Source organism: Protopterus annectens, chromosome 6.part1 (genome assembly GCF_019279795.1).
Source record: "Protopterus annectens isolate FY-2018-M chromosome 6.part1, PAN1.0, whole genome shotgun sequence".
NCBI classification, from domain to species: domain Eukaryota; kingdom Metazoa; phylum Chordata; order Ceratodontiformes; family Protopteridae; genus Protopterus; species Protopterus annectens.
This window is the reverse complement of record NC_056738.1, coordinates 406,781,073-406,796,428: the sequence shown is the minus strand read 5'-3', so window position 1 is coordinate 406,796,428 and position 15,356 is coordinate 406,781,073. Positions and strand designations below refer to the sequence as shown.

General features: G+C 43.9%; 1 protein-coding gene across 1 annotated transcript in view; it reads right to left on the bottom strand.

Annotated features, from left to right (window-relative positions):
- Positions 1–15,356, bottom strand: part of SF3B2 (splicing factor 3b subunit 2) — a gene marked incomplete in the record, with an annotated part of 1,007,319 nt that overhangs the window by 955,885 nt on the left and 36,078 nt on the right. The window contains 1 exon segment of the mRNA XM_044075829.1: positions 13,878–13,924. Within this exon segment, the coding sequence (XP_043931764.1) occupies positions 13,878–13,924 (47 nt within the window).

Genomic DNA, 15,356 nt, shown 5'->3' with positions numbered 1-15,356 from the left:
TAGATTCCGGATCCTTGTTGGTCTGCTGGCACTGGCTGAATTGCTCTTTTGCAAGCAGTTTTGAAATTTCCAAAGCTGCTAGATCCCTTTGAGCGGGTGGAACATCTGGAAGGGATTTTTGACTGATTTGGAAAGCGAAGAAAGGGGATAGAATAGCCTTGAAATGATGGACTGTACCCATTTGTCTTGAGTCAGGGATAGCCAGGCTTCTGGGTACAGTGACAATCTTCCCCGGACTGCCTCCGAAGATGGGCAGCCGGGCAACACCTCAGGGATGCTGAAAGGGCTTGTCAGGGAAGGTTTCCCGATTGCCCTGGTTCTGCGGACCCCCTGCCCCTAGGCGGCGTCTACCATTGTTATTCCCACCTCTGCCTTTGGTAGGAAAGCGACTCTGTCGTCAGGCGAAGTCCCTTGAGGTTGTTTACGGAACCACCACTTTCCACCCTTCTGGCCCTTGGGGGAAGGCCTGGAAGGAGTCGGAAAACGGACTCCGACGGCAGAAAGGGTCTTGCCATCAGTCTCGCACCTAGTCAGGGTTTCTTTCAGTTGAGGACCAAAGAGATGATCCATCAAAAGGGAGTTCGTGAAAGACGTCTTGAAAGGGTCCAAAATTGCATAGCCGCATCCAGGCGTGCCTACGTAAGGCCACACCTGTCCCTGTGGCTCTGCTCGCTCCATCAGCCGCGTAAGAAAGCGGAGGAGGAGTTGGATATGGAATTAAGGGTAGCCAGCTGCGTGTTCATCTTGTCTTGGAAACCCGCAGCTGTAGGATCCTTTAACATTTCACTCGCTTCCTTGATCAAGTCCCTTTGAAGACGAGTGAAATGGCACAGGTAGTTCAGCGAACGCATGGTAAATGTCGCTGAGGAGAACATCCGCTTCCCGTACCTATCCATGGACCTAGATTCCTTGTTAGGTGGATGGACAGGTACTGAAGGATCAGCCAGTTCCTTCTTTGTGGCAGCAGCTACCACCATAGCATCCACAGAAACTCCTTTTGTTAAAAACTGCTTGTCTGCTGGAGCTGTGATGAACTTAGAGGGTCTCCTGGGAGTGGGGTCCACTGAATCAGGAGCCGTCCATGCCTTCTTAGCAACCACCTGCATGAGGGGGTCGAAGGGAGGGGACACCCAGGAGGTGGAAGGACGAGAGCCAAACGCCTCAAGATACACAGATTCGTCCTCCGAAGGGTTGAGGGCTGGCCAATTTCCCCTCTGTTTCAGGATCTCCAGAATGTCTGCAAATGAGACATCTTCAGAAGGGGAACGGGGGGAACCCTCAGAATCATCCAAATCTGTGTCTGGCGTGATAGACTCAGGTGAGTCAATGTGTTTCCTCTTACACTTCCTCTTCCGATGGGGGTCTTCTGCCAAATCAGGAGAGGCCTCGGAAGAGGATGAAATCCCACAGGGGCTCCTGAGGAGCTGGCTCTCTGCGGTCCGGGATGAGGGAGTGAGTCGACTTACCCTGAGGCAGCATAGAGGGAGGGGCGGACGGAGCCGACTGTGGAGTAGAGCCAGGCTCTAACACACTCCGCATGACCTCGAATGCACCCCTGTCAGGCAGAGCCAGAGGTCCCCGCTCCGAGGAGCTAAGAACCCCCCTCGGCACCGACAGTGATGGCTCCGAGGCCGATGTCGGAGCCAAACTCACCAGCGCCGAAGCCCCGAGAGGAGAGGGGTCGGACAAGGGTCCGATGCCACTCACCCCTCGGAGCCGAGGAAGTCCGCGCCGAGATTCTTCCAAAGAAGAAAACGGAGCCGACGACGGAGCCAAAGACAATTGTCTCGGCTCCGACGTAATCACAGTCTCGGTTCCGACGCGACCCAGCTCCGAACTCAAGAGAGTCGAAGGAGGAAAATGTTGATGGACCGGGGCAGGCATCGACTGATGAGTCGGGCTCTGAAGCATCTGGGCTAGTGCCTCGGACTTAAGTAGTCGACTCACTACCCTCTGAAGGTCATGATCCGACAGCCTCGATGACCTAGAGGAGTGAGACCTTTGGCTCCGTTCAGACAGCAGGGGAGATCCTGGAGCCAAATGAACGGAGCCAAGAGATGGTGACCTGGACCTCTTCCTAGTTGTCGGCTCCGAAGGTCTGGTCGGAGCCGACACGGGAACCTCAATAACCTCGGCTCCGGCTGGAGCCGAGAACCAGAAACTGTGGACTGAGACTTATCGGCTCCAGCCGGAGCCGATAAAGGCAAAGGTTGAGCAACCTGAGGTCTCGGCCCAGAAGCCGGAGCCGAAGACCTCGATGCCTTAGAGGGCTTCCCTGTTGAAACTGACAGGGAATCCTCTGGCTTCAGTAATCCTCTAAGAATTAATTTGTTTTTTCTTTCCTGCAGGACCCTGGGGCTGAAGCCATGGCACACAGCACAGGAGTCCTGCAGGTGCAAAGGCCCCAGACAATAGACACAAGAAAACGGGAAAAATTTAGGGTCGGGAATAAAGTTTTCTAATCTACACTAACTAAGTAAGAAAATTAACTTAAAAGGGGTTTTAAAGAGTTATTTTTACAAGAAAAATTAGCACTCACCAGGAACCGGTAGGAACAACCAACCTCGAAGCTGTAGCGGCAAACGAGATCTGAGGTAACTCTCGCCTAGCATTGTGGGATATAAGGGGAGCCTCGAGCCGGTGGAACCAACTCTCGAGCTTTTAGAGTGGCCGAGTCTGAGCCGAGGTCGGCTCCGAACCCATCCAGCAAGAATGAAGGCGAGACAGACAACTTAACATCTTGATTTTTGTAACGTTTGACATCAAGTCCTTGTTTACTGTGTTGCCAAATAATATAGGCCTGATTTAGATCACCGAGTATCTACTCTTACATAGCGAATATACATCAGTTAAAGTAGACCTCATTGTACATTTCCTTGAACTCATTTTGAATAACAATCTTTTCACCTATGACAACAAGTTTTACCAACAGCGAGGTGGCGTAGCCATGGGCACACCTTGTGCCAACAGCTATGCAAACATGTTTTTGGCATTTTGGGAATTTGAGAGTCTCTTTAATTTAGAAATGTAACTTTTTATAGACGTTTCGTGGATGACGTTTTTGTTTTATGGAGAGGCAGTGTTGATGATTTGTTTGTGTTCCATACTATATTGAACAACCTCACTGGCTATTTAACCTTCAGTATGAATCACTCTAGAGAGAAGATAGAATTTCTTGACTTGTATATAGAAAAGTTAGCATGTGGTTTGATTAATACAGGTGTCTATAGGAAACCTTGCTATTTTAATACTCTATTACAGCGTGATAGTATGCACCCACAGCATATTTTAAGAATATCATTAGAGGCCAGGGATGAGAACCTCTAGGCTAAATGGCACAGAAGAAGGCTTCCTAAGTGAAGTGAGTGAGCTCAAGATAAGGCTAGAAGAACGGGGCTATAGCTCACAAGAGATGGAGTCCAACCTCTTAGATGTCAATAAACTTAGACTGAACAGAGCAGCCCCTTATTTTGGACCAGTTATTACTGGTGGATCCGTTACAACAGACAATGGTAGAGATGATAGATCAACTCATGTAAGGGTTTCTTTACCATATAGTACTGATTGTCCAGCAATCAAGAATATTATTACGAAACACTGGCCTATTCTCTGTACTGATGACACCATCGGTAAACTTGTGGGGACTAAACCCTCTTTTTTATATAGGAACAAATTAAATTTAAGGAGAATGCTATGCTATTCAAAAAGGGATGAATGGTCAATGCCTCTTGAACACACAAAACCATGTGGACGCTGTAATTATTGTAATTCTCTTGACCCCAGTCCATTTTTGAACATCCTGACATGCACACTAACTTTAGCATACGTGCTGTAGCTACCTGTGATACTACTCATATAGTTTATTTGGCAGTGTGCCAAATATGTGATGCATTTTATGTTGGCAAAACCAATCGCAGTTTTAAAGACAGGATAAGAGAACATCTTTACCACATTAGGAAGGCTTCACCTCACAATGCCTTAGCTAACGTAGCCCAAGCAGGTCCTGAACATTATTTCCTATTTAGAGCTCTTGAGAATATTAAACCCAGTATACGAGGAGGTGACATCAGGAACCATACTGAGAGTAAGGAGAGTATGTGGATAGTTAGATTGAGAGCAGATAGGGGTTTAGGTCTCAATGAGAGAGCCTCCATTAAACCTATGTTAAACAAACGGAGGAATGTTTGTAGATTTTATAATAAATGATGGAACATATATGTTTTACCCCTTGAAATAGATTTCTTTTGATATATATATTTATATATACATATTTATTAGAGCATCTTGAGTGTTCATGGAGAGTTTTTATATGTTTTTTATATGGTTTTTTATATTCACTTTGTCATTTTATACATCTTAACATGTTTATATGTGCATATATCTTTAAGCTTAGATTAACTCATGAATATGTAACAAGAAGCAGCCAATAGGAGATGTTTTAACTGTATAAATGTAGCCTATGTACTTGAAGGTCTTTGTTACATGATCTGACGAAGCTCAAATGAATGAGTGAAAGCGCTTATCTGACCTGCAGTGGAATTAAAGTTGGATTTTAACCTGAGGATTTTGCCTTTCATTTGGATTTTAACCTGAGGATTTTGCCTTTCATTTCTACTTGTGACTCTGCATCAGCCTAGTTGCTCCTTTTGGTTCTATTAATATTATTTAAGTTTTTCTGGAGCACTGGGCGTTTATCCTGTTTGTCAGCAAGTGGTTTGTTCCTGTATTATTATTAATATGTTTAACAGCTCTGCTGCCTATACATCATGCTTCAAAATAAAGCTCTGTTGTTGTGTCTTTCGGCTTTTCCCGGTTAGGGGTCGCCACAGCGGAACTCCGGTCCACTAAGGATTGGCAGCTGATTTTTACGTGCTGAGTTGCCAGCCCTAATGCACAACCTTAAACGAACGTACGCCCATTCACGCATGCCTCCACGCAGAAGACACTCTAGCTGAGAATCGAACCGGGCAGAGTCTTACTGTGAGGCGACAACGCTACCGCAGCACCACCACCGCTGGGATGATTTCATTAATTCAGGAATACTTTCTTCAATGTTCTCTCTTCACTACAGCTGCTGTTGTGTTATCAGATCAAGTCAAAGTTGACAGATCAAAGCATTAACATGTTGGAGACTAAAAGTGGAGATGATTCTAGAAGATGAAATGGGGGGAGGGTCAACAGAGGCTATGGCCTGAGCTGAAAAGTTCAGTGATGATAAACATGCAATGATAAGGCTAACTGACAAGAGATGCTGGATCCAAGACTGACATTTCACATAAATTAAGGCATCTTTCAGGTCTAATAGTTATAGATATGCAATTACTGTGACTTCTTGCAAACACAACATGAAACCATGCTGCTGTAAAAGAATAAGATGGAGGAATCGGAGATAAAGCAGCCGATGACTACGTACCTCTTTGGAAATTAACTTGAGACTGGCAGCAGTATTATAAGCTAAAGTAGAGAGTCTGCAGACTGCTTGGATTTTGCTGAAGTGATGATTTTGCTATGGAAAAAGTAGTGTGTGCGCGGAGGTTTGTCCATACATCATAAAATTAAAATAAATCAGATGGTATGCAATCAAACAACTGCTCAAATCACCAATTAAATTCGGGGGAAAAAAAGTTCATTTTTTTGTAGAAGGGCAATCTCACCTTGCACCATCACATCCTTAACTAATTATATACACCAACTGTGGCAGTGAAATAAAGTAGGGAATGGCCAAATCCCCCAGTACCAAAACACTGCACAGAAAAAAGCCTGCACATGTGATCAGCTGATTTTTGATCAGCTGTTCCAGTTTTTTCTTTCCAGTTCAACTAACTGGATGATCACTTGTCTGTAACCCTTCTGCATATAGAAGGGCTCTTAAATAACATCAGCCAATAAGTTAAGCAAAACTAAGGTAAATCTATAATTATGTTTAAATTTGTGTCAAAGTATAAAAAGAAAAGTGCTGCAGCAGCTGTAACAGTGGGAAGGGAGACTTGTTTTTATAGCACACGACTTTTCTGAAACCACACTGTAATGCAAATTACAACACATGAAAGTAACTTTAGGAATGCAGGCAATGGAAAATCAAATACGACTAAAAATTTCTTACAGTTTTGAAAGCACCCCCACCCAAAACAATGTGGATGCGAATATTTAGAAAAATAAAATCAGTGATGGCTAAATTGAAAGAGGTGTTCCAGGTACTAATGAGGAAAAGAGGGGGTTTCACATGCTCTTTTGTTGTGGGTGAATGGCCTAAGTTATTTACTTAGCTGTACAGACTATTTCAGTTACAAAAAACTGTACTTTCCTTTCCCCCTGGTAACATGAAGCTAAGAGAAAGAAAGCCATGGTTTGCAGGGAAAGTAAATAAATACAATAGCCTAATGCAATTAACTGCTGCAGGAGTTGCAGTGACCCATTTTTTAACCCCCCCCTCAATTCCCAAGATTCAATGAAAAGTTGCATAACGAGTAGAGAAAGACAGAAAACATATCTAATGCAAGTAGTGATGTGCAAGTGTAAAAACTGAAGGCTTGTGGGTGCGTTTTGGGAGGGGGCTCTAATGTTAAAGTACTGGGAAAATACAGTTGTGTACACTTACATAAATGTAAATGTTAGGAGTGTATTCACTGTTGCAGTCATTACATTTGGGTAATCTGCTGGCAGGTTGCCCTCAGGTCGACCTGAATTCCAAAGTCTTGGGTCCTGTGTCGGTTGCAGTCTCCTCTTCCATGACGTCAGGGGTATAAAACATGCAGCCAACGCCATTTTCTTTAGATTTTCTTGCCCCCAAAAAAGTAGCAATATATATGCGCGTCAATATAAACTTTACCTTCATCTACAAACAAATACACCACATAGGTTGTAGAAGATAGAGAAGGAAAGAAACTGTAGAAAGACAGGGGGATAACCTGGACTGCAACAGTGAATACACTCGAACATCTACATTTATGGTAAGTGTACACAACTGTACTATGTTCTTCGTGTTTCAGCAGTCATTACATTTGGGTAGAATCCCAAAGCTATGGTTGGGAAGCTGGAGCTAAACAGCATTAGGTGCGGCTACAAGGCCCTGTGCACTGCAGTGGCAAAGCCTGCCCTGGACTTTGAGTAGAGAGGCAAATGGTAATGCTTTGTAAAGGTGTGAACAGAACTCCATGTAGCAGCCTCTAGAATGTATTTGGTTGGTACTCCTCTGAGAAAGGTTGCCGCAGTAGCTGCAGCTCTGGTGGAATGAGACCTAATGCCCTTGGGCACAGGTTTACCATGGTGTAAGTAGCAGAAACGGATGCAGTGGCTTATCCACTTTGAAATAGTCTGCTTTGAGATAGCCTTTCCTTCTGATCCTGCAGCATATGACACTGGTAATTGTATAGGCATAAAAGTAGGATTTGTCCTCAGAGACACCCTGTCTGGGTAAAATATGATAAAAAAGGCTCTACAGCCATGAGGGCCTGTAGCTCTGAAACTCTTCTTGCTGAAGTAATTGCTAGTAGCAGAGCTGTCTTCCATGATAAGAACTTTATATCAGCGGTAGCGGCTGGTTCAAATGGAGGCAGGGTGAGCTTTTCCAACATGTAATTGAGGTCCCATGCAGGTAATGGTGATTTTCTAGGAGGCCTTAGGTTTTTGGCTCCTCCAAGATATTGCTTTAGTAAAGGATGAGAAAAGATAGGTGGCTCTGTATTGCAATGAGCCGAAATGGCAGCGGCATGGATTTTGATTGATGAGAAAGATAGGCCTTTGTCAAGCATCTCAGTTAAGTATTGTAATATCGGAGGAATATGTGGTTCTGCTGCATCAGTTCCTTGTGCTCGATTCCAAGCACAGAATCTATTCCATTTGTCAACATAAGATTTTCTAGTACTAGACCTTCTGGCTTCCAAAATGACATCCATCACAGCTTTACTGAGAGGTGTCGTTCGTATGATTACATGATCAGCCATGCTGCCAGGTTCAGAGTCTGTAGCTGATTGTTTTTGCTGGGACAGCAGTTGTGGTCTTTGAGGCAAGGTCCAAGCTGGGTATTGAGACAGGTTCCTTAGGACTGGGTACCAGTATTGGCGGGGCCAGTCCGGGGCAATTAATATTTTTGACTTCTCTTGTCTGACTTTTAGGAGGGCCTTGGGTAGAAGAGGCAGAGGTGGAAAGGCGTAAACTGACAGGTTTTTCCAACTGAAGTATAGGGCATCCACTTTCCATGCTTGTCAGTCCTTGTGCAGAATCTTTTCAATGGATAATTTTGAGGAGAGGCAAATAGATCTATGTCTGGGCTCCCCCCCATTTCTCTGTTATCAAGCTGAACACTGCTGGATTTAGTTTCCACTCGTGAGGATCCATCAGATTTCTGCTTAAATAGTCTGCCAGTGTTTTCTGTTTTCCTGGCAGGAATTGAGCTTGAAGATTTCTTTGGTAGGTCAAAGCTGTGTCCCACAGTGCCATGGCTAATCTGCAAAGGGGGTATATGAGTGTGTGCCCCCTTGCTTGTTTATATATCACATGACTGTGGTGCTGTCCGTCTTTATCAGTAGTTGTCCTGGATGAAGTAAGTCCTTGAAGGCTGTTCGGGCATTTTGAACAGCTAGCATCTCTTTCTGGTTGATATGTAGATGCATTTGATTTGGTGCCCATATGCCCAGAATGCATCTTCCTGCCATGTGGGCCCCCCAGGCATAATCTGGTGCATCTGTTGTTAAGGTTTGACTGGCAGGGGGTAGAGTGAAGGGCCATCCCATGTTTTGGTGACAGGCCTTTGCCCACCATAGAAACTACTGTTGCAGGCAGGGGAGGAGAGGAATCATTGTTTCCAGACTGTGTGAATGTCGACTCCATAAACTTTTTAGGTACGAGTGAAGTTTCCTCATATGCCGTCTTGCATATGGAATAAGTAGGATGCAGGATGCCATGAAGCCCAGAGCCTGCAGAATTTGTCTTGCGGAAGACTGGGTTTTTCTTGCCATCAGTTTGAAGTAAGTAGTCAGCTGCCTTTGTTTGTCTGGCGTGTGGCAAGCCATTTGGGCAGTTGTATGCAAGCTTGCACCCAGGAATGCTATCTTTTGAGAGGGTACCAGTTGTGACTTATTTTCGTTTACTGTGTACCCTAGGCATGCTAGAAGCCTTTTCACAAATGCCAGGTGTCGTAGAAGAGTGTCCTTGTTCTCCATCCCAAGTAAGGATATATCTGAATACTCCTTTGTCTGCAAAATGCAATTACTGGTGCCAGGCACTTTGTAAAGACCCTGGGCGCAGTAGACAAGCCAAAGGGCAGTGCAGAGAATTGGTAATGCATTAAGCCAGCCTTGAATCGGAGGTATCTTCTGCACAACTGTCTTACTGGGACATGCAGGTATGCCTAAAGTCACCAGCCCAGCATGGGCAGAAGCTGTTGCAAAATGAGCATTTTGAATTTTGGAATGTCTAGGTATGTGTTCAAAATTGATAAATCCAGTATTGGCCACCAGGCCTTGTCCTTTTTGGGTATCAAGAACAGTCGAGAAAAAACCTTGTCCTTTTCCCTGCTCTGTTACTGTCTGAATGGCCACCATATCCATGAGGAATGTAACCTGTTTCTGTGCCGCTGCCCATTGTTTTTTTTGGCAGGTCTGGCCAACCATTTGTCATTGGCAGAGTGTGGAAATGGAATATGTATCCCTGTGATATGATGTTCAGTACTCACTTGTCCTGGGTTATTAACTGCCAATTTTGAGCAAAAAGTGCTAATTTTCCCCCTATGGGTGTTGCCAAAAGATAAGTGCTTGTTGTAGGCAGAGGGAAGTAATTGGGATTGCTTTCTGTAGGTTTGCGCTTTATCTCCTCCAGATTTGGAGGCGGATGCGCCCGATTGCTTTGACCTATACGAGTCTTGAGCCTGGCACCTGGAACCCTTAGGGCGTCTGGATTTGTCCCTTTGAGCTCTGTCCGACACAGGAAAGGACCAATGTTTTGTAGGCCAGTGTCTACTGAATCTAGGTGGCTGTACTTGTAAGAAATCTTTAACAGTTTGCATAGAGACTTAGATTTGTCTTCCATTTTCTTTAAAACCTCTTCTGCCTTAATACCAAACAGAGAATCATGCTGTAAAGGTGCATCTAGTAATTTAGCTTTAACATGGGCAGGCAAATTTTGTTACTTTAACCAGGCATGCCTCCTAATCACAGATCCAGTTAACTGCGGCCCTGCAGGAGGGCTCTAAAGAATCAAAACCACATTGCAAAGTATGCTTTCCAACTTGTTCAGCTGCATGCAATAATTCCTGCAATTCCTTATTTTCTGCACATTCTGAAGTCAACAACATTTTCTGTTTCAGAAATCCCATAACATGTTGTTGGTACTTGAGCATATGAAATTGACAGTTTAAGGCCCTGATTGCCAAGGTTGTGTATGTATAAACCTTTTTTCCCCATCTGTCCAGCACCCTTGAATCTCTGTCGGAGGGGGTAGGGTTTTTTGCTGTTGAGGCCTCAACTACCTTTGGACCCTGCAAAATAGTTTCAGGATCAGCAGCAGGGTTTCTAAATAAAAATTTATGAGAGTCAGGGACCCTGTAATACCGGTCAGGCTTACTGGGAGCCGGAGGTAAAGAGTCAGGGGTCAGGCTTGACTTCAAAAAGGCATCATCCACAATGTCTAACACAGGGGGAATGGCTAAAGGCTTGTGCTGAGGGAGAATGAGGAAATCCCTGAGCCTCATTTTTGATTCTGAGAAGTCTCGACTCTCCCAGTGAAAATGCTCCCTCGAAGTATGCAAGGTTTCTCCAAATAAATAATCCTCAGGAGGAGATGCAGATGGAATAGACTCCTCAGCATCAGAATCCTCATAGGGAGGTAAAAAGATAATTCCTGATCAGAAGAGGAATCAGAAGAAATATAAACCTGATCTGAAGATTCATAAGTCAGTGTCTTGCTTTGGCCTCTTATCTGGAGGGAGATGGGTACCCCGGATCAAGGTAAGAAGATCTTCAGCCGTTTTGATCATCTGTTTTTTAGGCATAGAGGCCTGTGCATGTCGTTCGGGCATCATTTTTTTAGTTTTAGAAGGTGTCTTTGCCTTTGGTTTTGCAGCTTTCGTCGGTTTGATATAAAAATGTTGAGGTCTGAATACACCCTCAGAAGCTGGTGCCTGCTCAGCGGCTCCGGACCCATCCGAGGGAGATACATCCATCGGTCCAATACCTTGAGTATCTTGCGGCATGCCAGACTCCACATGGGTGTCGGTAGAGGCCTGCGACTCGAAGGTAGTGGGCATCAGGGGCTGCAAAAGTGCCTCACTGAGTACTGGCGAACCAGCGACTGGCTTAGGAGAAGCTTCATTGTCTGTTTTGGATCTCGACTGCCTTTCTCTGTCCTTTTCTTTGCATTTTTTATGTACTCCGGTAGTCGGATTGCTATCAGACGACATTTCTGGGTAGGTAAATCTGTTTCCAAAATACTTTGATGCAAAAATATTCCGACGCTTAATAGTGCGTTGGTTAAATCTAGCACAAAACCGACAGCCAGGCACATTGTGATGAGGGCCTAGGCAAGGAATACAGTATAAATGGAAATCCTTATGAGGTACTTGCTTCCCACAAGTAATACAATTATTAACTTTTTCTGACATCGGTAAAAAGCAAGAAAAAAGTTTCCCCAACGGGAAACCCCTGACGTCGTGGAAGAGAAGACAGCAACCAACGCAGGACCCAAGACTTTGGAATTCAGGCCGACTGAGGGTAACCTGCCAGCAGATTACCCAAATGTAATGACTGCAACAGTGAAACACGAAGAACATCAGATCTAAATGTATGTATGTACTTTATATACGTACACACACACACACACACACACACACACACACACACACACACACACACCAAATACTTAGACAACTTATTATTTTGTATGTAAAATAACCTCCATAGGAGAGGCAGACAATGACTAAAAAGGTAGTCCAGGCCTTTCTCTTTTGAGACTAAAGGCATGCAGTTTGTTCGAGCCTAAAGTCACCCAGACAGTGGGAAATGTGCATTTTTTCCCCTCCATAACAATACAAGGCATGCATTTCTCCGTGTCAGTATAACTTTTCTTTTGGGGGGGGGGGGACAGAATGATCTGATCAAATGTACATTTTCTAAACTGGGTTGGGGGGTACTTAGGCCCAATAGTGCAGAAAATGTGAAGCTACTTGTTGACAATGTTTTCAGAAGGTTTCTCACAACAGAGATTAGGTAAGAAAAAAAGGGGTCAATCTCTTGCTCATGCACATGTGCAAGCAGCTTGTCTTTTTGTGCAATCAAGAATGTTATAACCATTATTTTCTAATGATCCACTAAATGTGACACAGAACTGGACAGTGATGAATTACTGATGCATGGTACAAAAAGGGAGATGTTCATCTGCTGAGTGGTGGTCCTAATATCTACACTACCAGTCCTAAAGGCTACAGAAGAGGGACCTTTTCACAGGATCACCATGTTTCTATCCCTCCAACAAGCAACCTGAAAAGCTAAAAATAATTACAAGGCATATCACAGCACTGGAAAACCTAATATTCAGAAAGGCTTCAGCAGCTGTCATATTCACACTGGCCTTGAACACACCTGGGCAGTAAACTCAAAACAGGGAACCTAATGCTAAAAATATCAACAACATAAAACGTAAAAAAAAATATTACACACTGTCATTTAAGAGTATGGCTTAAGCTTCCCCTAAAAACTTAAAGTCAGTCATTAACTTGCTAATCTGTGTGTGTGTGTGTGTGTGTGTGTGTGTGTGTGTGTGTGTGTGTGTATATAAAAAAAAAACACAGCATTAAGCAATCTTACTCTTCATGGCAGGTCATAAGTTTCACAACTGAACCTAGGTTACCAATATTACATACACACATATACTGCTGTAAGAGAGTAAACAATGTGCGCATAGCTTTGTAGGAATAAAAGAATGAGTGACACTGTCAGATTTCTAGTTACCTCAGCAACTGTCTAATCAATCATTTAAGTTACACAAACAATACTATTAATAGTATAATAAAATGTTGAAAAATGGAAACTACAATCTGCCAATTGACAGTGAGGATTAAGGCTACGAGCTGTACTTCCTGAGGTACAGTTAGAGTCCCTCAGCCCATGTGACCACAAGCAAGTCATTTAACCAGACAATGCTAAGAGGCAACAGGGAATGAGCTAGGCTCCTGCGAAGTCCCCATGGAATGCAAGGTTAGTTGTTGTATCTTTCGGCTTTTCCCGGTTAGGGGTCGCCACAGCGGAACTCCGGTCCGCTAATGATTGGCAGTAGATTTTTTATGTAGCGACTTGTCAGGCCTGACGCACAACCTTCAACGAAGGTACGCCCATTCACGCATGTCTCCACACAAAAGACGCAGTAATTACCTAAAAATTAGGTCACACACACACACACACACACACACACACACACACACACACACACACACACACACACACACAGTTAAGCATTGGTAAAATTACTGATCAATAAATCCATGTTACACTATACATTTTTAAAAACCTGGAAGACACACTACAATAAATCCATGTTACACTATACATTTTTAAAAACCTGGAAGACACACTACAATGTGACCAGTTTGCAAGATACATTTTATTCAAAATCTTACTAATGGCAACACATTTACTACTCAAACAGGAATAATGCAAGAAGTGAACAAATTACTAAGAGGCTGTGGAGGAAGCTTGGTGAGAACCCAAACGTTTCCACAATGCTGCACATGTCTACACTTTTCTGCAACCCTTCATGCCACTAATGTCCTTCAGTTGAAGAATAAAAGCTTCTTGCTTGTGTCTGATCTACTGTTGTCTGATTCTTTCCTCAGCATTTTGCTAATATTGCTATGTATTTAATTCAAACAAAACACCTGCAGAACTCACCTGCATGCTGTAGCCATGTAATCGATCAATAAGTTCTTCTCGGCTTCCTATTCGACATGAAAAAAAGAAAAAAAGTTACAAACTTCAAAATTATACCTTACTTTCTATACTACAACTCTGTACCCTCTCTCATCAGGCATAAAAAAACAATTCAACTTCAAACTCTCTCACTATACCACATCTTGTGTACTGCCCCAGTTTACCAACAATGTAATACACTGAATAAACATCTACACAGCTATATAGATACAAGATTTTCCAAAATTCAAAACCAAATACTGTTCAAATAGCAGAGAAGCAGAGTGTACACTTATGTTGCCAAGACAGAGTTCAGGAACAAACTTTGGGCACAGGGGAGCTAGATCTCCTATCCTGGGAGGCACCAGTGCCTCTACACACACTGGTGGAGGCAGAAGTTTTGCTGTTATTGAATGAAGAGCTGACAGACACACTGACCTAACTGCATATCACTCCTGGAATATAATCAAGATTACCTGCTGTAACAGAATGATGGCACCCAGTTCACACCTCAGAGTGCTTGCTCATAGGACTTCCAACACCTGATAAACTCCCCAAGGAGTCGGGGGGGGGGGGGGCTACCTGGTGAAGGGATACATTTGGAGTTGCCAAACAGCAGCAATGGAGATAACTGGGAGGATAAAAGTGTGCATGTGCGATAGTGAAGATAGAAAGATAGCAGTAGCTGGCGGGTGGGGAAGTAGTAGAAGCAAAAAGGCATTGCTGATTAAACGCAGGAGCTACAGAACTGACCATTCATTTCTACAGAAAAAAAAAAAGTTGAGCAAGGCACACTAAATAAGATAACTGTGCTTCATTAGTAAAGATTGAACTCTTGGCTTTAGGACAATCTTCTAGGCACAACTCTCTCTCTAGCTTTATGGCACATTGGGATAAAACCCTGGGAATGACTCGCATGTCTGATTAGTACATTAGGTGCTGAAGAAGTTGGTTAGAAAAAAGGAAGTGGATAGCCATGGTCAGCTTGTTCATCATAGGGAAACCAAAAACTAGTAGACACTAGATGCAACGGTTAAGACAATACACAGGATAAAACACACACTAACCAAACATAATATATGGTGCAACTGGAGGGAAATGTGTGCAAGTACGAGCCTACAGAGACACACACACACACACACACACACACACACACACACACAGAGACACACACACACACACACACACACACACAGACCGAGACACACACACACACACAGACCAACACACACACACACATACAGACAGAGAGACACACGGACACACAGACAGACACACACACACACACAGAGACACACAGAGACAGAGAGAGAGAGACAGACACACAGAGACACACAGAGACACACACACAGAGACACACACACAGGGGGAGACACACAGAGAGAGAGAGAGACACACACAGAGAGACACACACACAGAGACACACACACAGAGACACACACACAGAGAGACACACAGAGA